This window comes from Tachyglossus aculeatus, chromosome X3 (assembly GCF_015852505.1).
Source record: "Tachyglossus aculeatus isolate mTacAcu1 chromosome X3, mTacAcu1.pri, whole genome shotgun sequence".
Taxonomy (NCBI): domain Eukaryota; kingdom Metazoa; phylum Chordata; class Mammalia; order Monotremata; family Tachyglossidae; genus Tachyglossus; species Tachyglossus aculeatus.
This window is the reverse complement of record NC_052099.1, coordinates 24,483,504-24,506,949: the sequence shown is the minus strand read 5'-3', so window position 1 is coordinate 24,506,949 and position 23,446 is coordinate 24,483,504. Positions and strand designations below refer to the sequence as shown.

Below are 23,446 nucleotides of genomic sequence, written 5' to 3'. Positions count from 1 at the left end.
CTGGCCCCTTCATTATCGTTATATTTGGCTAAAGGGCCAGGGAATCATCTAATATTCTATGTATCCATAAGAGGCCAGGAAGTGCTGGAAAGTGAGAGGAGATTGGCAGAGGGAGCCTGAACCGGCCTAGTGACATGGTGGGATGGGAAGAGAACAGAGCAAATCTCTGCACAGGGCTATTTCTTTTATACTCTAAAGAACTCTATGCTCAGTTGACCCAGATACTTTCTGTGAAAGTGAGATAAAAGGGATATTTAAATAGTGGGGCAAATACACCTTGGTCCTCAGAGACTCTAGCACATAGAGCTGTTTTCTAGAGAAGAAACACTTTTTTCTTTGTGGGTCTGGACCCAGTCAGAACTCAAGCCTTGCAGAGACCTTCTGGTTATGAATGCTAGGAAGGCTCCCCAGTAGATTTGTGGAAAGAGGGGCATGGGTCAGGTGCAGAGCCCTGCAAACAGAAAACACCCCCAAACTGCCAGGAGCTTCCTCAGACACATTATGTGGAATGGATTAGCAGTCACACATTGGTCACACCTGCAAACGTGAAGAGGACTTCACTGTTAGTAATGCAATGTTTGATGACGGAATAGAATTTGATGAAGAGGAGTTTGCCAAATGGGGCTTTAAAGAAAATAATTTACTTATTTTCAGGTAAGGGGAGAATCGAGGCACACATCTGAGGGAGAAGACTGCGGTGTCCATCGCTTGGTCAGCCCACACTAATTCTCCAATCCAGTCACTCATTGTGACCTCCTTCCAGAAGCATCATGGGCCTTTCCCTTCTCTTGGCTACTGGGAAGTGACTAAAACCACACTGTTTATTGTCGCTTAACCTAGCCCACCAAATATCTCGCAGCAAAGTTTAAGTTTCATGCCCTAAAAGTATTAGTAGAGATAAAAATCAAAGGAGTGCGAGGGATTGTTATAGATCATGTTGTAAACAACTGAGGGCAAACTCAGAATGATGACCGACTACTCTAGATGAAAGTGGTGAAACTCCCAATCCTGGGAGTCTCAATTGAACTGTACCTTTACAGATGAAGATGCCACTGCTGTCAGTGAGAATTCACCCCTGTGTGCAGCTCTGGCTGAAAAGTCTATGTACAATCGACAATCCCTTCCCCGCTGTACAAAGGTGAAGGTTGTGTTTTTCTGCACTGCTGCATTTTTTCCCTGAAGTCCGCGTCACTATGTTCTTAATGGGTGGGAAAGTTAGGGATGTAGAGAGAAAAGTTAGGCCTGTTAAATGGTACATCGCTAAACATTAGGATCAATGTCAAGGAGGCAATCTTCACACTGTTCATCCAAGCATCCTGTTGCCACTGTCAGGTACAGAATGCCAGATGGACCGCTGGTCTGACCCAGTAATCGCATTGCTTACGTTCTAGTCAGCCTCATTCTACCACAATCTTCCGACCTAAAGAAGTCACTCCATTGTGATTTCCACGAGCTAAGAGATCAGGATCGCTCCTGGGCAATCGTCAGTTAACCTGGGCACGTCACAACTGACAGAATAACCAGTGTGAATTCCTCAGCCAGCTCTTCTCCATAATCCTTCTCCCCACCCGATCTGATCATGCCGATGTGCCACCGGCCTATGAAAGAAGCTCGGGTAGCGATGGGAAGGTGGGCGGAAAAGTATGCAGAGCTGGGCACGTGGGGAAAAGTGTGCCAGGAGTTGGAAGAGGGAGATTTCGAGATTCAAGAGTGGGGTACAATTAGAAGGTGAGAGCTTGGAAGGAGTAAAAAGTACGAGCTGGGAGAAGGTGGTAAAGAGAGTTGATATGTAAGGGCCTGAGCTATGGGGCTGCCATCCCAAGCACTGTCCTCTAAGACCTTTCCCAAGCCTGGAAGGATAGAATATTTCAACCTCATCTTGGTAGCCACCCTCTTGTAAGGGTCAATGGGACAGGCTTTCTAACTCAAGAAGGGATCTTGTCAGATCATATAACATGTAGTACAGCGCCCAGCCTTCTGACTTCAGAAAAGTGACACCTCAGGAAAGCAGCCTGTCAAGTATCTTAGAATTTCAACAGCTACAAAAGTGCAGTTACAAGGACTTGGAGCTCAAAAAACAAATTGCAATTTAAAATCTGTTCCCTGTTAACTTAAATCAGCTTTTTGGCCCCTTCAACAAACACTTTGTGATAGTACAGATTTTTTCAGAAAGTATCGAGACTCACACATTTGTTTCCAACATTTCCGTACACGGCCTTCCCGGTGCAAACTATGGTTATTTCAAACTGCGCCCCCCCAACAATGCCCACTATACATTTCTATTTGGATTGTTTACATTTTTCCCCGCAAACTTCCACAGAATATCATGTAATGAGTCTAGACTCAATACCCCTTCCTGTAATACCAAGCAACACACATCATCAAAACCAATCTTAAAAGTAGCATGTCCAAAACTGATCTATCATTTATAGCTCCATGTTTTGCCCCAAAGTACTGTCCTTTGCCAATCCCCCTATAGGATCCGCAAGGACATTAAGCTTATGAGTTTGTAGTTTCGCCAAAGTTTCAATAAAGCACTATATGGCTGGTACAGAGAGAAGAATGTTGATCAAAGATAAAACATAGAGTATTGATTGTACAGAGGTTCAACCCATTGAATCAATCTGTCACCAAATCTTGTCAGTTCAACCTTCACAACAGTCCTAAAATCTGCCCTTTCCTCTCCATCCAAACTGCTACTATGCTGATTCAAGCCCTTTTCTTATCCCACCTAGACTACTAACAGCTTCCTAGCAAATCTCCCTACCTCCTTTCTCTCTCCACTACAGTCCATAATTCACTCTGCTGCCTGGATCATTTTTCTACAGTACCATACAGTCCATGTTAACCCGCTCTTCAAGAGCCTCCAGTGGTCAGCCATTGACTTCCACATCAAATAGAAAGCTTTTCCATAGACTTTAAAGCATTTATTCACCTTGCCCCCTCCTAACTTATTTCTCTGATTTCCTACAACCCAGCACGTTCACTTTGCTCATCTAATACCAACCTACACACAGTATTTCGATTTTGTCTATCAGGCCACTGACCTCTTGCCCACGTCCTCCCTGTGGCCTGGCACTCCCTCCCTCTTTCATATATGACAGACCATCACTCTCCCACCTTATTAAAATCATATCTCCTCCAAGAGGTTTTCCCCAACTAAGTCCTCATTTCTCCTACTTCCTTTCCCTTCTGCACTGCCCTCACACTTGGATTTGTACAATTTATTCACCTTACCCACAGCCTCAGAGTGCTTATGTACCTATCTATAATTTATTTTAATGTCTTTCTCTCCCTCTAAACGGTAACCTCCTTGGGTGCAGGTAACATGTCTACCAACTCTGTCATATCGTACTCTCCCTAAGCACTCAGTACAGTGCTCTGCACACAGTGAGTGCTCAATAGATACAGTCAAGTTACTAAGCTCTGCTGTCCCCTTCCGTCTCAAAGACTTCAGATAAAAGGGGAACACAGAGTCACTGAAAAGTAGCCAGGGTTTAAATAGTCAATATCTTCTAATGATAACCATACAATTAGAAAAAAATTCAAAGTTTTCAGATACTGTTGCCTCTTGAAAATTAATCAAATAGGTTCATATTATACACTAAGTTGAAAGCTCCTTGAAGCTCCACATCTGCATGTGGTGATTATTAATGCTCCTGTACTCTTAAGTGGTTAGTATGTCACACAGTAGGGGCTCAGTAAACATTATAGATTAATTGGTATTACTGATCAATTGGTATGATAAGCAACAAAAACTGGATACAGGGGGTTGGCAGTGTGTGAGATACTGAATATAACACGTTATACATTTGAAACTTTAGCATAAATTGAAACGTTTAACTAATAGATAAGCTTTTTTCCCCCAACTTTAACTTATGACAAAGGAAAAAGGTGTAGAACAAGAAGAGCGGGGAAATGTGATAACAATAAGAGTACCAACAACTGTGGTATTTTTTTAAGTGCTTAATATGTACTATGCACCACACTAAGTGTAGGCATAGATACAATTTAAGCAGGTTAGAAACAGGCACTGTACCATATGGGACTCAAAATCTACGGGGGATGGAGAGCAGGTATTTAATACCCATTTTACTGATGAGGAAACTGAGAGACAGAGAAATTGAGTGACTTCCACCAGGTCACCCCATAGGCAGGTGGCAGAGTTGGGACTAATCCCAATTAGGTCCCAAGATCTAATCCCACTAGGCCACTATTCACCATCAGTTTTCAAAATGTAATCTAATGCAAAACCAATTCATCCTCAAACTTGGGAAAAATGGTTTGGAAACAACATACCTATCAGTTCCTTATTTCTGACATCTAAGGCCATGTTCCGTAAAGCCGTAGCAACTGCGCACACCACCCGGTCATTGTCTATTCGCAGCAGTTCCACCAGAATGGGCAGGCCTTTTTCTTTGCGGACGGCAGCCCGGATATACACTGACCACTGTAAAAAGACAGAATACGAAGGACACTGAAAAAAAGAGTGGAAAATCCTATAAGTAAACGCTGAACTGGTCTTTGTTTAGATTGCTGTGAACAAGATTCAAGGAGGTGAGTTAAACACTACTTGCAAGGTTAAGTCAAATGCCTTTGATAAATCGTTCACCTAAGAAACCCATTTGGCTTTGAGGACCAATAAGTGCTAATCTTATCGTGCTCATAATGATATTTTTCTGAAAGGGCAAACTCATTCCCCAGATTTATGCTCACTGGTGATACCCTGTAGGGCAGGAGTGGAAGGGCGAGGTGATAGTGCTAGTAAACGATCAAAAATAAGCAGGAGGAGGAGCCAGGAATGCAAGGGAGAAGAGAAACTAAATTTTAAATGTGAAGGGAGATTGAAACCAAAAGGGATGAAAACTAAGTGGTGGACAGAGCCAGCTCCTGAAGAGGGCCCTTGACATTTGCTCCTGGGGAGGTAGGCTACATTTTTATGTGGGGAGAATGAGGGAATACCAGCACCTTTCTTTATTCCCCACCCTACCTAGCATCTTACTTGTAGCTAATATTGCTTCGCATCTAAAGGAGAACTGTGACGTTAATAGGGTTTAGTTGCCAGATTCTATTTCCAAGAAATCTGGTCATAACCTAATTCCTTTCCTGTTTAAATTTCTTTGCATATGGTGTTGTAAAAGCTCTAATTCAAAAAAATTTGTTAAAATAAAATTATACAAGCCAGTGTGTCCAAATGCAGTTTTTATAAACTACAATAGTCAGGGGAAGACACGGGGAAATACACAAGAGATTTTTAAACCAATCTGTTTGGGTCAGATAAGGGAAATTACACCCTCTCCCTCATGAGACACACACAACACACACACACACACACACACAGGCATACATACACACTCTCTCTCCTCTTTCTCCTTCTTATTCTCCACGTTCAATTAGACATTTAACCTCACCATTCTCTGTCCCAACCTCTCCAAATCTGATGTAATTTTAAGGAATATTTGCTTTCACTCCTCCCAACTGTTTCTTGTTCTTGACTCACAGGTAGCCAATCAAAACCTCCTCCAGGAGATACTCCCTGACCAGCCCCACCTCTCTGGTCATGTCAGACCATGAGCCACTCACCTAAATATGTACCAATCAATCATATTTATTGAGTGCTTACTGTGTACCGTATACCGTACTAAGCATCTGGGAGAGTATAGCCTAACAATCTAACAGACACATTCCCTGCCCACAACGAGTTTACAGTCTAGAGGATGTTTATTCCATTGATGCATTTGTTCAGTCACTTAACTTCTCTGTGCCTCAATTACCTCATCTGTAAAATGGGGATTAAGACTGTGAGCCCCACGTGGGACAACCTGATCACCTTATATCCTCTCCAGCGCTTAGAACAGTGCATTGCACATAGTAAGCACTTGACAAATGCCATTATTATTATTATTATTATTTATAAGAGTCTTTTGTTATGGCATCTCTTCACAAAGACCGAGCAAAATATTCAGAAACTGCGGCCTCCACTCCCTGCTTCATCTTGTTTCTCCTCCAATGTGGCTGAGTCAACTTTCTTTCCTCTTTGCCACCCCGGCACACTCTTTGCTCCAGCCAGCTACACTGGCCTTCCTCCAAACCATCAAGGAGCCCCCCATGATGTCCTGCTTTCCATCATCTCTGTGGAAAAGAGAACAGAAGCCTCATAAAATCTCAGGAAATTTAGTGGCTGTGGTAACCATTGCTGTGACTATGGGTATACCATGGACTCAACACTAGGAGCCTGAAATTCTGTTCTTCTAGCCACAGCTTCCTATCAACTCTGATATGCATTTGTCCTTGTCTCTTATTGCTGTTTAATGTACTATTGAGTCACTGGTCCCAAAGTCTCTCTGTCCAGTCCTCTCCCCGACCTATACGCGTAGATTGTGAGCTCTTTGAGTCTTTAATTCCCACTTGTGTCCTTTTTCTCAGTGCTCTGCACAGAGTGAGTGCTTAAAAATATCACTATTACTACTATAGCACTGTCAAATTAAAATGTTTTACCCTGGGCTTTATGAAACCAAGATACAAGCTCTCCAAGCTTGAGACTGCCATTGTTAAAAGGTGAGACACAAGGTGGATATGAATAATACTGTTTTAGAACTTAAGTAAAAATCCAAACAACTCATATTGCTAATCTCCTGGTTTTCAACCAAAGCAATGCTAAATTTTTCACCCATAGGAAAGCAGAGTTACTGAATGCAGGATCTAAAGAAGCACGCTAGTCATTTCTTCCCTCATGGGCCAAAGCTTAAGCTCATTTCCATTTAAAAAAGGTTAAAAATAACTGTTCGGCACAGCATAAAATATAGTTGGTTTTTTTTTTTCCCCGAGTGGACTCTTTTCTTACTGTGGATGAGAAGCTCAGCCCTCCCACTTAGAAAAGCCCACAGGTCTGTCATGGTGATTTAGCCCCTATCATAACATCAAAGTTATCTAGTCATACTACTTTAGGCTGGAAACTCAGGATAGTGTATTAATCATATGAGCAATCGCAGGAGAGCTAGAAATAGAAAGACACTGCAGTTTGAAAACTGAGGACTGTCCATCTCTTACCCTAGTACTCATTAAGCCAATGTCTCCAAAAGCAGTTATGGCTTGTTTTATTTCAAGACCATTCAAATAGAGAGGCTTTGACAAACTCCCAATTCTCTCTGTTAAAAAGCATAGCACATGAAACTGTGTTTTGCATATTTGGAAGTAATTGTCTTTGTCTATGGCCATCATACCACATTTTCATTTCCACCTGACAGTCTCAAAACTGAACGGTGACGTCTAAACAAAACTCTGAATGAAAAGTCACAGTTTAAAATTGGAGAGGGGCAAACCATGGATGGTTATTGTGAAAAATCAATCTTATGGCTAATATCCTTTATCATCTTGCTAGCCCATCAATTTAATCAAGACAAAATACTTTCAGTCATTAATATTTTAAAAGAAAAAGGGCTCTTGTGAGACTAGAGAAGGTGTTTTGGGGAAAAAATTTGAAATTGAGCTTCTTCTATACTTATTAGTTTGCTATGACAATCACCTGCCCCAGAATCCCTCAAACATGCACATTTTTTTAAGGTATTTGTTAAGTGCTTACTATGTACCAGGCACTGTATAAGCACTGCAATAGATAAAAAAACAATCAGGTTGGACAAAGTTCCTACCCTACATGGGGCTCACAGTCTTATTCCCCAGTTTACAGATGAGGGAACTGAGGAATAGAGAAACAAAGTGACTTGCCTAAGGTCACACAACAAACTAGGAGCGGAGCCGGGAGTAGAACCTAGTTCCTTCTGATTCTCAGGCTTTTTCCAGTGCTTCCTGCACTTGTGCACACTGAAATATTTTACTGCACAGCTATGCTCCTTAGTTGTCAGAATTGAATATAAGATGTTTGACCTTGAGCAGGAACCCCGATTTCAGATTTATAAAGTGCATATGCTATTCAAGTACTTTATTTCTACATTTCACTTTTTAATCTGCCACCGTATTGTAGTCATAATAGAGTAAACATTGTAAATAATTAACTATTTTCCCTATTACAAAAAAGCCATATTTTAGGCCTTTAGATTTGTGATAGGCTGAAATTAGGGAGAATGAGTCTGATCAAACCTACCTAGTTCTTTTTTCAGAAAAAAGAAATATTTAGAGAGAGAATCTTAATTTTAAGCAAGAAATAGGTAAAATATTATTCAGGAAACTTTCAGGATAATGCAAAGTCACTACAAGCAGCGTGGCTCAGTGGAAAGAGCCCGGGCTTTGGAGTCAGAGCTCATGGGTTCGAATCCCGACTCCATCACAGGTCTGCTGTGTGACCTTGGGCAAGTCACTTGACTTCTCTGAGCCTGTTACCTCATCTGTAAAATGAGGATTAAGACTGTGAGCCCCCCTGTGGGACAACTTGATCACCTTGTATCCCCCCAGCACTTAGAACAGTGCTTTGCACATAGTAAGCGCTTAACAAATGCAATCATTATTATTATTATTATTACAAGATTTTGAATGTCCCAATCATCTATAGAAATGGATGAAAAGATGGAGGGGAATGGCCAAGAACTTTAGAGGTAAAGAACACAACTAGGCACTGATCGAACTTGAGATGCTTAGAGAGAATCTTACTGGTTTGATATGAACAATGTCTGTTGAAGTCAGCAACATTTACAGTACAAATTACTTACCTGGGCAAAAGTGCACACTTCAAAACAGGCTTTACCTAAAGGATATTAGGTAGCTCCTTTTACATGGATCTACTTGCGCAAATTGCCACAGATTCACTCCCATATTAAGAACAACACATTTTAAGATGCTCAAGCCAAGAAGTGATAGCTTCTCTCTTGGACTGTGCCCCCTCTCTCTCTCTCCAACTGATGCAATGCATAGAGTCATTATTGGCTTGGAGAAAGTCTTTAACAAGACTAATTTTCCAGATCCATTACATTTTCACCAGGTTAAAGAGGGAAAAAAATGCAACCAGAAAGGGTGAAAATTAGTGTCTGCCTCCCCACTAGATTGTAAGCTCCTTGTGGTCAGGAATAATTTCTCTACTTCTATTGCACTTATTACAATAACATAGTAATTGCTTGATAAATACTAGTGATTGATTGAAAAATAGCCACATATGATTATTGGAAAGTTGTGTGCTAATGAAGCAAATTGGTTTCTTATGGTTATGATCTATATTATAACTAGATAGAGCTTTAATGGTAAGAATGATCCCCTTGCAAACTCAGACCTGTAGAAGAAGCATTTCATTTATTCAATTTCATTCATTCATTCATTCAATCAAATTTATTGAGTGCTTACTTTATACAAAGCAGTGTACTAAGTGCTAGGGAGAGTACAGTAAAACAATGAATAGGCACATTCCCTGCCCACAGTGAGCTTGCAATTTAGAGATTGTCCAGTTTCTGGCTCTTTTGTTGTTGTTTTTTCCTTTAGCCAGGATTAGGTAATTCAGGCTCTACACAAGAGGTAGTATGAGATGAACCCTATCCCTGGAGGCCAGTACAAGAGCAGGATGAGGTCAAAACAGAGCATAAAATGAGCCAAACCACAATTTATCCCCACAATCCAAGTCATCAAATAGGAAGCCGGGTAAAAACTGTGTCTGATTTGGCAGGGAGAGAAGTGGAGGAGGAGGAAGAGAATGACAGAGGGCTAAGAAAGCTGACAGAACTGGGCCTTTGAAAACAGTGATGGCCCTGACCCTATAAGAAGAACAAAAAAAGCAAAACAGTAATGGAACTGAATATGAGCCTCTGATGGGCAGTATATGATGTCTTGGGTCAAGGGGTCGGCAATTCCATTGACAAACAATCAAGACAAGTGCACACATTTCATGTGCGTCTGCTCTTTTCCCTGATTCCTTCACAAACCTGCCAATCATTCTCTAACATGAGTTTAGACAAGAAACACCTGTTTGGTGAATAAGTAATCTGTCTTTTGAAAGGCATTATTTAGTTGATAATTTTTCTTTTTAGTGGCAAACTGAATCTGTATTTTAGAAATATGTGTACACACTAAGCAACTATTGATTTGCTTGAAGAACATTTTGATTGTTCTCATAACCTCTACCCAAAATGAAGCTGTATCCATCGGGATTATTTATGGAAGGTTAGCTAGAAACATTTAAGATGATACTTCTTTGTGGTATTTGTTAAGCACTTACTATGTGCCAGGCACTGTACTTGGCACTGGAGCAGATATGAGGTAATCAGGTTGGACACCATCCACGTCCCACATGGGTCTCACAGTCTTAATCCCCATTTAACAGAGAAGGGAACTGAGGCCCAGAGAAGTTAGGTGACTTGCCCAAAGTCACACAGCAGACAACTGACGGAGTCGGGATTAAAACCCAGGTCCTTCAGATTTCCATGCTCTAGCCATGAGGTCATGTGGCTTCTCATAAACTTAAATTTTAAAGGTCCCCCTCGTCGCCCTCTCCATCCCCCCATTTTACCTCCTTCCCTTCCCCACAGCACCTGTATATATGTATATATGTTTGTACATATTTATGACTCTATTTATTTATTTATTTTACTTGTACATATCTATTCTATTTATTTTATTTTGTTAGTATGTTTGGTTTTGTCTCCCCCTTTTAGACTGTGAGCCCACTGTTGGGTAGGGACTGTCTCTATATGTTGCCAATTTGTACTTCCCAAGCGCTTAGTACAGTGCTCTGCACACAGTAAGCGCTCAATAAATATGCTTGATGATGATGATCTAAGAGCCAGCCAGTCAATCGAATTTACTGAGCGCTGTGTACTGTGTAATAATCACTCTGGAAAGTACGATATAACAACAAAGAGATGCATTCCCTGCCCACAATGAGCTTACAGTCTGCAGGGCCTCAGGTAATGATGGAGAAGTGGTGACGGCAGCGTTGTGGAAACTGAGGAAGGTCTGCCCAGGAAACCTGGGGAAGGAAGAGCAGGCATCCTGTCGGTGGGGAGGGAGGGTAACAGGGAAACCTGCTTCTCTGCCAGCCTCCAGTCAGGTCCCTTGCCATTAAAAAGTCACCTGCCACTGGGGAAGTTGGGCTGGCGAAGGCTGGCCACTTCTCTCTCCTGCTGCTCCCCATGGCCTGGTCTCTTCCTGGTCATGACTCCCTGAAGGGGAACAGCAATCAATCGATCAATCGTATTTATTGAGCGCTTACTGTGTGCAGAGCACTGTACTAAGCACTTGGGAAGTACAAGTTGGCAACATATAGAGACAGTCCCTACCCAACAGTGGGCTCACAGTCTAAAAGCGGGAGACAGAGAACAAAACCAAACTAACAAAATAAAATAAATAGAATAGATATGTACAAGCAAAATAAATAAGTGGGCCCAGTATGCGCTTCTGGGCATCACTGCTGTCATAAGCACTTAGTACAGTGCTCTGCACACAGTAAGCGCTCAATAAATATGACTGAATGAATGAATGAATAAGCTCATTTTTAGGAGAGGAACCAGGGAGGTATTGGGGGATAGGGACTGTGAAGGGTGATGGAATAATGCAATGACACAAAGTGGTAGTAATGAAAAGAGAACCAGTGTGGCCTAGTGGAGAGAGCATGGCCCTGGGAGTAAAAAGGAACTGGGTTCTAATTCCGGCTCTGCCACCTAATAATAATAATAATGGTAGATTTAAGCACTTACTATGTGTCAAGCACCGTTCTAAGTGCTGGGGTAGATAGAAGCTAATCAGGTTGGACAGAGCCTCTGTCTCATAAGGGGCTCACAGTTTTCATCCCCATTTTACAGATGAGGTAACTGAGGCCCAGAGAAGTTATCAGGTCCTTAATGATCGCTAACCAAGAACATTATTCCTATGGTGTTGTGGGCAGTCTGTAATTTGATAGTTGATGGGTTAACAAAGCCATTTCCCCAGTTGAGTAGTTGAAGAACTACCCGATGATAGCTAAGAATTTTCGCTAGCAAATTTGTCACAGGCTCCATAGCCAACTGCCAACTAGTTTTCCAGAGTACCTTCTTATAATTTTTCCTTATTGTACCATATCTACCTTATGACCTTATTATATGCAATTTCAAAGAACAGGCAGCAGTGGTACTAAAACAAAAATCACTGTTAGTGTTTAAAAACAAGTTGGATTGTCCATCTTTGGAAATTAAGTATGAAACTGACACACCAGGTATAATAATAATAATAATGGTATTTGTTAAGTGCTTACTATGTGCCAAGCACTGCTCTAAGCACTGGTGTAGATACAGGGTAATCAGGTTGTCTCACATGGGGCTCACCCTTTTAATCCCCATTTTACAGATGAGGTAACAGACACAGAGATGTTAAGTGACTTGCTCAAGGTCACACAGCAGACAAGTGGTGGAGGCGGGATTAGAACCCACATCCTCTGACTCCCAAGCCCACACTCTTTCCGCTAAACCAGGCTGCTTCTCTTTTTGTTTTTGACATTTTAGTATGCATTCCTTTAAAAAAATCTCAAGACATAAGCACTGAGTGTCAAAGTCAAAGCCTCTCAGGAAAATGAATTCTTCTCTAAATATTAAGTATATATATTCAAGGGTGATACTTGGAAATATTCACTTAAGAATAGCTTACCTGTAAATATCTAAGCATGTTACGTAATTTACAAACCCTCTCAAATTTCAACAATCAATCAATCAATCGTATTTATTGAGCGCTTACTATGTGCAGAGCACTGTACTAAGCGCTTACAATTACACTTCTACCCTTTCCAGAAAGAACTGTAAGCTCCCTGTGGGCAGGGATTGCGTCTTCCAAATCTGTTGTATTATACTTTCCCAAGCACTTACTACAGTGCTCTGCACCCAGTGAGCACTCAATAAAAACCACCGATGATTCATTCATTCAATTGTATTTATTGAGCGCTTACTGTGTGGAAAGCATGATTGACTGATTAAAAATAAGCCTAGTTCTCTTGTGTACTACTCATTTATGTTTCTGAAATATTGGCTAGCATTCTTGCCGAGTGTTTTTTGCCAATGAAGAGCTTTGATTGACTGCTCATACCTTCCAGCTGCCGGCGGCCAAGTTCTGCAGGGCCCCCGCGGCGCCTTCCAGTGTGTCCGGATTTGAGCACTCGGAGAGAAGTGTGAGGTAGGGTTTCACGATAGAAGGGTGCCACAGCATCTGGATTCCTTTTGGTGGGTCCGCACAGTCTGGGAGAGGTCCAACTCCGTCCCACTATTAGAAGGAAAAATAAGACACAGAATGCCGTCACAAAGTTTGCTATTTAGGCTGCGAGTTGGCTTGCTCTTTTCTGATAGACGAGAAAAGAATAAAACAAAGCAAAATAGGGGCTGTCATTTTCGGATCTGGGTTGGATTGAGCTCAACTGGGGCGCCGAAGCCAAGTTAAATAACCATTACTTTTAAGCATGAATATCAATAACTCATGGAAATTCTCAAGAGTAGTTATAAAGGTGCTTACCAATTAATATTATTTATTGATCATCGACTATTGATCCTCTGCTCCTCTGCCGCTAACCTCCTCACTGGGCCTCATTCTCGCCTGTCCTGCCGTCGACCCCTGGCCCCGAATGCCCTCCCTCCACACATCCGCCAAGCTAGCTCTCTTCCTCCCTTCAAGGCCCTACTGAGAGCTCACCTCCTCCAGGAGGTCTTCCCAGGCTGAGCCCCCTTTTTCCTCTCCTCCTCCCCATCCCCCCGCCCTACCTCCCCCTCCCCACAGCACTTCTATATATTTGTACAGATTTATTACTCTATTTTACTTGTACATATTTACTACTCTATTTTGTTAATGATGTGCATCTAGCTTTATTTCTATTTGTTCTGATGACTTGACCTGTCCACCTGTTTTGTTTTGTTGTCTCCCCCTTTTAGACTATGAGCCCATTGTTGGGTAGGGACCGTCCCTATATGTTGCCGACTTGTACTTCCTAAGCACTTAGTCCAGTGCTCTGCACACAGAAAGTGCTCAATAAATATGATTGAATGAAAGAATGAACATTATGTGCAGTCCATGGTACTAAGGGTACTTGGGAGAGGATGACAGAATAAGCAGACAGACATGATCCCTGACCACAATGAGTTTACAATCTATGGAGGAAGACAGATACTAAAATAAATTTCAGGTAAAAGGGAGCTAAAGATACATTTATAGCTGCTACTGGGGAGGGTGTGTGAGTATTCAAGTTCTTAAGTGACATAGTGTTCAAACGGTAGCCAGAGGAAATGGCTGAGGAAATGAGAGATTAATCAGGGAAAGGCCTCCTGGAAGAGATGTAATTTCAGAAGGGCCTGGAATCTGGAAGTGGTCTACAGGTTTATCAGTTGTGAAAACACAAAAGTATTTGAACCTGTTTGCATTTTTAGGAAAAAAAACCTCAGCTACCATTGTTAAATTTACTTTTTTCTCCGAAGTGATTGGATTTTCAGGTGGGCAAGCAAACTTGTTAATCATGGGCCCTGCAAAAAATTGGATTTGGAAAAGTAGTTTTCATCCATCTTAGTGCTTTGCATTTTCACTTCTGAGGCGATGTTCCCCTTGGAACAGGTCTGAGAAAAGGAGAGAGAAAGGGGCAAGCAGAGGAAGCTCTCCCTTCTTCACATCTTAGGAATCCTGATCCCCAGAGGAAAGGGGAGAATCAAGTTGAATTGCCATATCAGGACTTTGTGTTTATCTAGATTAGGATAAAACCCTTTGAAATGGGACAAGTTTAATATCAGAGAAGGACATATTGCCTATTTTTCTATTAAGACCATTTTCAATGAATGTGTCAATCATGGTTCACACATTATAACGAGAACATGAACATTGTAAGATGCTAGTTTCATCTTGCTAATAGTCCATAGCCATCCTACTGAAAGCTGGCTTACCTTGTGAATAGAACATAATTAACCACTGGACTTATCTTTTTAAATACAAAAAAGGGAAAAATAAAATTGAAGATTAGCTGGGCTTGGAACTGTACTTTTGTCTGATTTTGGACAAATGGGAGTTTGGATAGGACTTTAGATGGAAAGACAGGATTATCAAGGGAAAGGCAGTCATCACTTTGTGGCTTTATTGATTTCCAGGAAGCAATGGTAATACCTGATCCTTGGAGGGAAGAAGCTGAACGTTACTGGGCACATCCAGTTGTTTGATAAGAAAAACAAATTCATCTTTTTTTTCCCTTTTCTAATTTGTCATCTTCTGGAAGGAGTACGAGTTACAGTGAGAGTCTCTTGATTTACAGCCAAGTGATCTATAAATGGTATTAACTTTGGCATTGGCAAGAAGTGCTGTCTTATCTATCCACAAGGGAATAATCAAGTTGAGGTGTACCTCATTTCACAGCAACGGTTATAAGGATGGATGAGTGCTTACTGTGTGCACAGCACTGTACTAAGTGCTGTGTGACCTCAGGCAAGTCACTTCACCTCTCTGTACCTCAGTTAACCTGTCTGGGGATTAAGACTGTGAACCCCATGTGGGTCATGGACTATGTCCAACCTGATTGGCTCATATCGACCCCAGTGCTTAGTACAGAGCCTTGTCCATAGTACACACTTAACGAGTACCATAAACATACTTTCAATCTGTCTCTCATGTGAGCAGCCAGAAAGTACTATTTGGGTTTGGGAAACGGATGCACAATCAATCAATCAATCAATCGTATTTATTGAGCGCTTACTATGTGCAGAGCACTGTACTAAGCGCTTGGGAAGTACAAATTGGCATCACATAGAGACAGTCCCTACCCAACAGTGGGCTCACAGTCTAAAAGGGGGAGACAGAGAACAGAACCAAACATACCAACAAAATAAAATAAGTAGGATAGAAATGTACAAGTAAAATAAATAAATAAATAAATAAATAAATAGAGTAATAAATATGTACAACCATATATACATATATACAGGTGCCATGGGGAAGGGAAGGAGGTAAGACGGGGGGATGGAGAGGGGGACGAGGGGGAGAGGAAAGAAGGGGCTCAGTCTGGGAAGGCCTCCTGGAGGAGGTGAGCTCTCAGCAGGGCCTTGAAGGGAGGAAGAGAGCTAGCTTGGCGGATGGGCAGAGGGAGGGCATTCCAGGCCCGGGGGATGACGTGGGCCGGGGGTCGATGGCGGGACAGGCGAGAGCGAGGTACAGTGAGGAGATTAGCGGTGGAGGAGCGGAGGGTGCGGGCTGGGCAGTAGAAGGAGAGAAGGGAGGTGAGGTAGGAGGGGGTGAGGTGATGGAGAGCCTTGAAGCCCAGGGTGAGGAGTTTCTGCCTGATGCGCAGATTGATCGGTAGCCATTGGAGGTTTTTGAGGAGGGGAGTAATATGTCCAGAGCATTTCTGGACAAAGATAATCCGGGCAGCAGCATGAAGTATGGATTGAAGTGGAGAGAGACACGAGGATGGGAGATCAGAGAGAAGGCTAGTGCAGTAGTCCAGACGGGATAGGATGAGAGCTTGAATGAGCAGGGTAGCAGTTTGGATGGAGAGGAAAGGGCGGATCTTGGCAATGTTGCGGAGCTGAGACCGGCAGGTTTTGGTGACGGCTTGGATGTGAGGGGTGAATGAGAGAGCAGAGTCGAGGATGACACCAAGGTTGCGGGCTTGTGAGACGGGAAGGATGGTAGTGCCGTCAACAGAGATGGGAAAGTCAGGGAGAGGACAAGGTTTGGGAGGGAAGACAAGGAGCTCAGTCTTCGACATGTTGAGCTTTAGGTGGCGGGCGGACATCCAGATGGAGATGTCCTGAAGGCAGGAGGAGATGCGAGCCTGGAGGGAGGGGGAGAGAGCGGGGGCAGAGATGTAGATCTGGGTGTCATCAGCGTAGAGATGATAGTTGAAGCCGTGGGAGCGAATGAGGTCACCAAGGGAGTGAGTGTAGATTGAGAACAGAAGGGGACCAAGTACTGAACCTTGGGGAACCCCCACCGTAAGAGGATGGGAGGGGGAGGAGGAGCCTGCAAAAGAGACTGAGAAAGAACGACCGGAGAGATAAGAGGAGAACCAGGAGAGGACGGAGTCTGTGAAGCCAAGGTCAGATAACGTGTGGAGGAGAAGGGGGTGGTCCACAGTGTCAAAGGCAGCTGAGAGGTCGAGGAGGATTAGGACAGAGTATGAGCCGTTGGATTTGGCAAGCAGGAGGTCATTGGTGACCTTTGAGAGCGCAGTTTCCGTGGAATGAAGGGGACGGAAGCCAGACTGGAGGGGGTCGAGGAGAGAGTTGTTGTTGAGGAATTCTAGGCAGCGCGTGTAGACAACTCGTTCTGCACAAAAAGCAGAAGGTTTGAGCTGCATTAAGGCAGTATAAATCCCTGCTCTTCCAACTCAACAGCTCCCTGATGGTCTCTGAGAGAGTGCAATCTAGCAACTGTTATATTCTATTGATTGCACCCACGAGGCACACCCACACATGGTACTTACAGATGATTATCAATTGCTTTACAGCAGCAGCACCCTAATAAAGACTGACAATAAATCTGAAGAAATCCAAGACCGTTTATACCCGGCAAGTCTTACACACAACCAAAGCTTATCACCCTCAATTCACAACTCAGTGGTGTCACCGAGCTCTGCTACCAGAGCAATACTTAATAATAATAATGGTATTTGTTAAGCGCTTACTACGTGCAAAGCACTGTTCTAAGCATTTGGGGGATACAAAGTAATTAGTTTGTCTCACATGGGGCTCAGTCTTAATCCCCACTTTACAGATGGGGAAACAGAGGCCCAGGGAAGTTAAGTGGCTTGCCCAAGGTCACATAGCTGGCAAGTGGCGGAGCCAGGATTCAAACCCATGACCTCTGACTCCCGAGCCCATGCTCTTTCCACTGAGCCACACTGCTTCTCTATGCTGCACAGCTAAAGTAGAAAACTAAATCAAGATAGCCAGCATTGTTTGGGGGAGACTGGCTGACAGAATCAATCGATCACTCATATTTATTGAGCTCTTACTGTGTGAAGGGCACTGTACTAAACACTTGGGAGAGTACAACGCAACAATTTAAAAGACACATTCCATGGGCTAAGAGTTTAGAAGGGGAGACTGACATTAACATAAATTACAGATTTTTATAGCATTTATTAAGCGCATACTATGTGCAAAGCACTGTTCTAAGCACTGGGGAGATTACAAGGTGAGGAAGTTGTCCCACGGGGGGCTCACAGTCTTCATCCCCATTTTACAAATGAGGGAACTGAGGCCCAGAAAAGTTAAGTGACTTGCCCAAGGTCACACAGCTGACAAGGGTGGAGCCGGGATTTGAACCCATGACCTCTGACTCCAAGGCCTGTGCTCTTTCCACTGAGCCACGCTGCTTCTGTATATCTATATACATTATCTGCATATCTATATACATTAGATATATATATAAGTTCTGGGCGGCTGGGCGGTGGGGCAGGGGAGGGATTTGGAGTTTGGAGGCACACTAAATTGAAGGCTTATGAAGCTGTAGAGTATCTGTGCTGTGCTCTAGAGGGGGAACTGATTGACAGAAGGGGAGAGTGAATGCACAAGGCGCATAGCAAGTTCCACATGACTGAGACAGTCACCAGAAGAATGATGAGTCTGGCAAATGGCCATGCAAGGGTGCCACAAGAAAAGTAATTGCCCTAGAGGTGAAAAAAATCGCCACTCGGTCTCTTCATCTATGTGATTAGGCTCTCACCATAAATACCATCGCCTTAGAAAGCAGGGAAAAAAAAAAACACCGAACAGCTAAGATGTCCTGCGAGCAGAGGGAAACGTGAAACATGTTATTTTGTTAGTATGTTTGGTTTTGTTCTCTGTCTCCCCCTTTTAGACTGTGAGCCCACTGTTGGGTAGGGACTGTCTCTATATGTTGCCAATTTGTACTTCCCAAGCACTTAGTACAGTGCTCTGCACATAGTAAGCACTCAATAAATACGATTGATCATTGATGATGATGTGAAAGACTGCCTGTTGACTGATGTTGCAGGTTGCAAAGTACAATCTTTAAGGCAACATACATTTTATCCGGGACCTATCAGTTCCCAAAGAAACACACAGTACCAATGGGATGTGTCAGAATGTGTCTAGCCCAATTAGGGAGCAGCCATTGCCCTCAAGCACTTGAAGATATAAATTGCATTTTGAGATGCACCATGACTAACTGGACTTCCTGATTATACTTATCTTAATTACGTGAAACATCACAGGCAAGAGATATCACAAGATCATGATGGGCAGAGTTTATAACTACAATATTACAGAAACATTCTGACATTTTAATGCTTTTTTTTCCTTCTCCAGGGAAGTCACGTATTGGCAAAGAAGGAAGAATCTTAGACCTAGAAAATGGATTTCAGTGAGCAAATTGTCAGTGGATATTCTCCTGAGTGTTCAGTTTAATTAGGCTGCAGCTGGTGCAAAGTACGTTAAAAAATCTTCCTACCACTTTATCCTGGTTTAGTTTCAAGAGCGGTGTTACTAATTGATTCTGCTTTTATAGTATTTCATTATCACTTCCACTGTTTTGTATTTAAAAGCCCCAAATAATTGTGAAAGGCCTGAAGAGAAATGAGCCTTTGTGTTACAGTGGCTTAAGAATTTTGCAGAAAAGGGTAAATCATGTGTCTGAATTCTCCTGAGAGCTGTTCACTTGAAATGGGCTACAGCTGGTGCTGACTCTATGGAAAAAAGGATGAAGTTGATGGCTAATTAGCTATATTTATGTGGTGTCCCATTGACTCCTGTTTTTCCTCCAGGTTCTTTGCTGAGGTGATAAGGGCTGTTGAACCTAAGAGATTCGGAACCAAAAATAAGGTGCTAGGATTAGGTAATCTCAGAACAAAGTCACGTAGTCACTTGTCTTGCTGATTAGCCAAAGATCCAGAGCAAAGGTGGTCTTTAAAAATACATGATGTACAATTCAGGAGAAACAGGGGGTTGGAAAGGAAGTTTTATGTCACGAATAATGAACAGGAGATTTGAAAGATGTATTTCTTGAGTCAGAGTCAAGGCCTTGACTCTGTCACTGCAAGTCAACATCCCCTCAATTCCTAGTGGTTGTCAGCCTGAATCAAACCCTGGTCCACAGCATCCTTGTTGCCACCACCCAGCATCTTGTCCCACATCTTCCCTCCTGCCCATTTCCCATGACTACCTGAGTTATTTTTTGGTCTCTTCCCCCAAACAATAATCATAATAATAGTATTCGTTAAGCACTAACAAGCACTGTATTTACCAAGCCCTATCCTAAGTGCAGAGGCAAGATGATCAAGTCAGGCACAGTCCATGTCCCACATAGTCTTAAGTAGGATGGGATAACAGGTATTGAATCCCTATTTTACGGATGAAGAAACTGAAGCATAGAGAAGGCAAGCGACTTGTCCAAGGTCACACAGCAGGTGAGTAGCAGACCTAAGATTAGAACCCAGGGCCTCCGACTTAAGTCTGTGATCTTTCCCCTAGGCCATGCTGCTTCTCCACAATGCTAACCCCTGATCATTTGAGAAGCAGAGCACTAGTAGGAAAGTTGGACTGCTGAAAAACAGACTGTTAAGGAAAATGAAAGGAAAGAATACTATTAACGTGAGTTTTGGAAAACAGTGAGATGCTCCCAGTGAAAATTTGAGATAAATGCAACTTCCATAAATTCTAGGCATCTGTCTCCCATTGGATCGATAAGGAGAACAGGGTACCAAAGCCATATCTATTCAAATGGTCAAGAAGATTCAGTACTTCCAAGTGTGCAGTTGTGATCTTTGTAGTCTCATATTATTTGTTGCTTCCAGGATAAGAAATATCAGTAAAGACTTCAGTAAACAAGCTCTTGGCATATGGTGATATAAAAGCAATGTGTGCCTATACTGAAAACAGCTGAAAGGAATGAAGTAGCAGCTGAAATAAGCAGATGGTTGGAGAGGAAGTGGTATTGAGTAGTGTAAAAAAAAAGTATAGTTACAGATTTAAAAAAATGTCAGGGAAAAAAAGAAAATTGGTAAGAGAGTTTAAGAACTTGAAAAGCATATTTTGGAAATATTCAGGTTGGATTCTTACAACCCTAAACTGTTGCTTACCTCTGAAGTAATGAAATGGCAAAACTTTGACAAGTCATATGAGAGGATTAGTTTGGATTCACTCAAAAATCAGACCTATATTGCTTCCAATTCCCTTGGACCAGTAGATATCATAGAGGGATAAACAGTTATAACTCTAACCAGGGATGGAAAAGAGTCCAGTGTTACTCAAAGACTCTCAAAAGCAAGACATACGCAGCTAATGCTGGCTGGAGGTGAAATAGGATGCTACTCACTGAATAGCATGGATCTAAGGCCTTTAGAATGCAATGCTGGGGAGATTCACTGAATTGAAAGAGAATGACTTAGGTGAGACTGTGCATGGAACATGGAAAGACAGTTAATTACTATAAATGGAAACATATTCTAAGGTGATAGATTACAAATATTTTTTTGTATGAAATTTGAGTAGGACACTAAGTCAAGAAGTTGGTTTGCACTCAGGTGAGAGGGGAGAAGGATCAGAGGTTGATGTTAGAGTCAGAAAAGTATTGTCTGTAAGCCACAGTAAGGTCCTGGACAATGTCATATTGCAAACTGTCTGAATTAGGGATGGCACTACAAAGGTGAAATAGAATTAAATCTTTAGTTTAGGTTTCTAAGTTCAACTGGTACCAAGACTGATTTCCAATAAATTGCCTCTCCTCTTAAAGCTCCCTTTTCCCTCTTCATATTCAAAATTAATGTGCAAGCATATATATTGTGAAATTTTGAAATATATTTACGAGTGTTCCCAAGTTTTCTCTCATTCCACAATACAAAAAGTCCGGGACACGTGAGGCACTATTGGCTGACATACCCCAAGATTCAACATCCCCGTCTCCAACATCACATCTACTTGCTGCCAGAATATCAATTTCCTCCCCACTCCTTCTGCCCCTATGGTTCTAGTCCCATTCTGAACAGTTTTCCTTCTCCTCCAGAGACCCCCTTCTCCTGTCTCTCCCATCTCATTTTTTCAAAACCAGTGACGTGCAGTCCCATTGCCAGCAAGGGGAGGGATAGGCTTGACACAGGTGGCCATTTCTCCACTCACTGCTCTCAGTGTCACATCTCCCTCCCAGCTTCTGTACCTGGTGAGACCCACAGGCGAGCAGCCAGCTTGCTTACCATGGAAATGGGGGCACTGTCAATCCCAGTAGCTGATGGTGTTTCTTGGCTGCTGGCAAGAGCCATGAGTTTGGGGGAAGAAGAGGGAGGGGTGAAATACGGGGACATTGAGCTCCTGGGGAAACAGAGGCTGAGCTGGGGCTGGGCAATGACCGCTGAGTAAAAAAAGCCTGGGCAGGAGAGAACAGCAAAGTGCCCAATTGAAGTCAAAATGGCTTCCCAGCCCTTGAAGCAAGGAGTGGAAATGGAACCCAAGCATTCGCGACCTCTGTACCATTTTTCTGGTCCCCTCCCATACACTGCAGCATATACTTGACCCTGGGACCAGGGAGGTGGCTACAGAGTTGTGGATCATGGTCACCGGTGCTAATAGGAAAGGAAACCTATTCTGAGTTTGCTACTCTACTTATATACATATTCTTAAATCACATATATTGACTGAACTATTAATATACCATTGATTTACATTTTTTTCCACATGGTTTAATTAGCCACACATGCAGAAAAAAGAAGGGCAGGTTCACAATACACAAATGACCAGATACTTGTAAAGGGGCACAGTCCAGCTTCAGGACCACCACGTCCACATGTCCAAGTTCCTTACCACACCTTTGGCACTGTCTGAGAATTAGCATCATGCTGTGTTGATGGTGCTAAAAAGGGAGACATCTTAAATTTGGGGTGTTTTAGGAAATGAAAAATAAACCTACTTCACTTGAATCTATTTTTAAAACTTGCCCCAAATCACCCAGTACAAGACTGTTGGCAAATGAACAACATACTACTAGTAGCTTTAAACAAAGAGCGTTTCCAAAATGTATTCATATTTTGGTATCATTTGAGTTTAAAACCCTTGCATACACTCCTAATTTTTTTTTTTTTTTTACATTTATCCTTGTATTTTCTACCTAGCTACTAATCTTCAGTTCCCTAGAGTGGCCTAGGCAGTATTTCCACTGCTATTCTCTTAGCACTAAGTTTTGTAAAATTTACAATATAGCACTATTGACTGCTTCACAACTGTTTCAGCAAGGATAGTGAATCAACTCATGAGAATGAATATAATCATTACACGTATGCGCATTTTTAAACAAAGTACATTCTGCCTTGGAGGTGTTTGGGGAAATAAACATTGATCCAGGATATCCAGGGCACAGCCCAAGATTTAAATGTACATATCTGTTTCCCTCTGACACCAATCCCACCAATTATTTTCCTGTGTGCAAAGAGTTTCAGAAGCAGCCATATAATTTGGGGGGCAGAGAGGTAAAGGAACTCAAATTCATTTCCTTCACTTTCCAACTCATTCCTTCATTATGCCAAATCACTTAAATCTTTAGAACCTACATGAATAATAATGATGGTATTTGTTAAGCG

The 23,446-nt window shown here is 42.4% G+C and overlaps 1 protein-coding gene across 3 annotated transcripts in view; it reads right to left on the bottom strand.

The window, feature by feature from the left end:
• CTNND2 (catenin delta 2) overlaps nucleotides 1-23,446 on the bottom strand; it is a 483,758-nt gene that overhangs the window by 55,911 nt on the left and 404,401 nt on the right. For 2 of the 3 annotated variants that reach the window (XM_038770310.1, XM_038770312.1), the window contains 2 exons: nucleotides 12,985-13,158; nucleotides 4,300-4,477 (listed from right to left, as the gene is read on the bottom strand). In XM_038770310.1, coding sequence (XP_038626238.1) covers nucleotides 4,300-4,477; nucleotides 12,985-13,158 — 352 coding nt within the window. The remainder of the gene's footprint in view (nucleotides 1-4,299; nucleotides 4,478-12,984; nucleotides 13,159-23,446) is intronic. The other variant, XM_038770311.1, reaches the window with a different exon arrangement.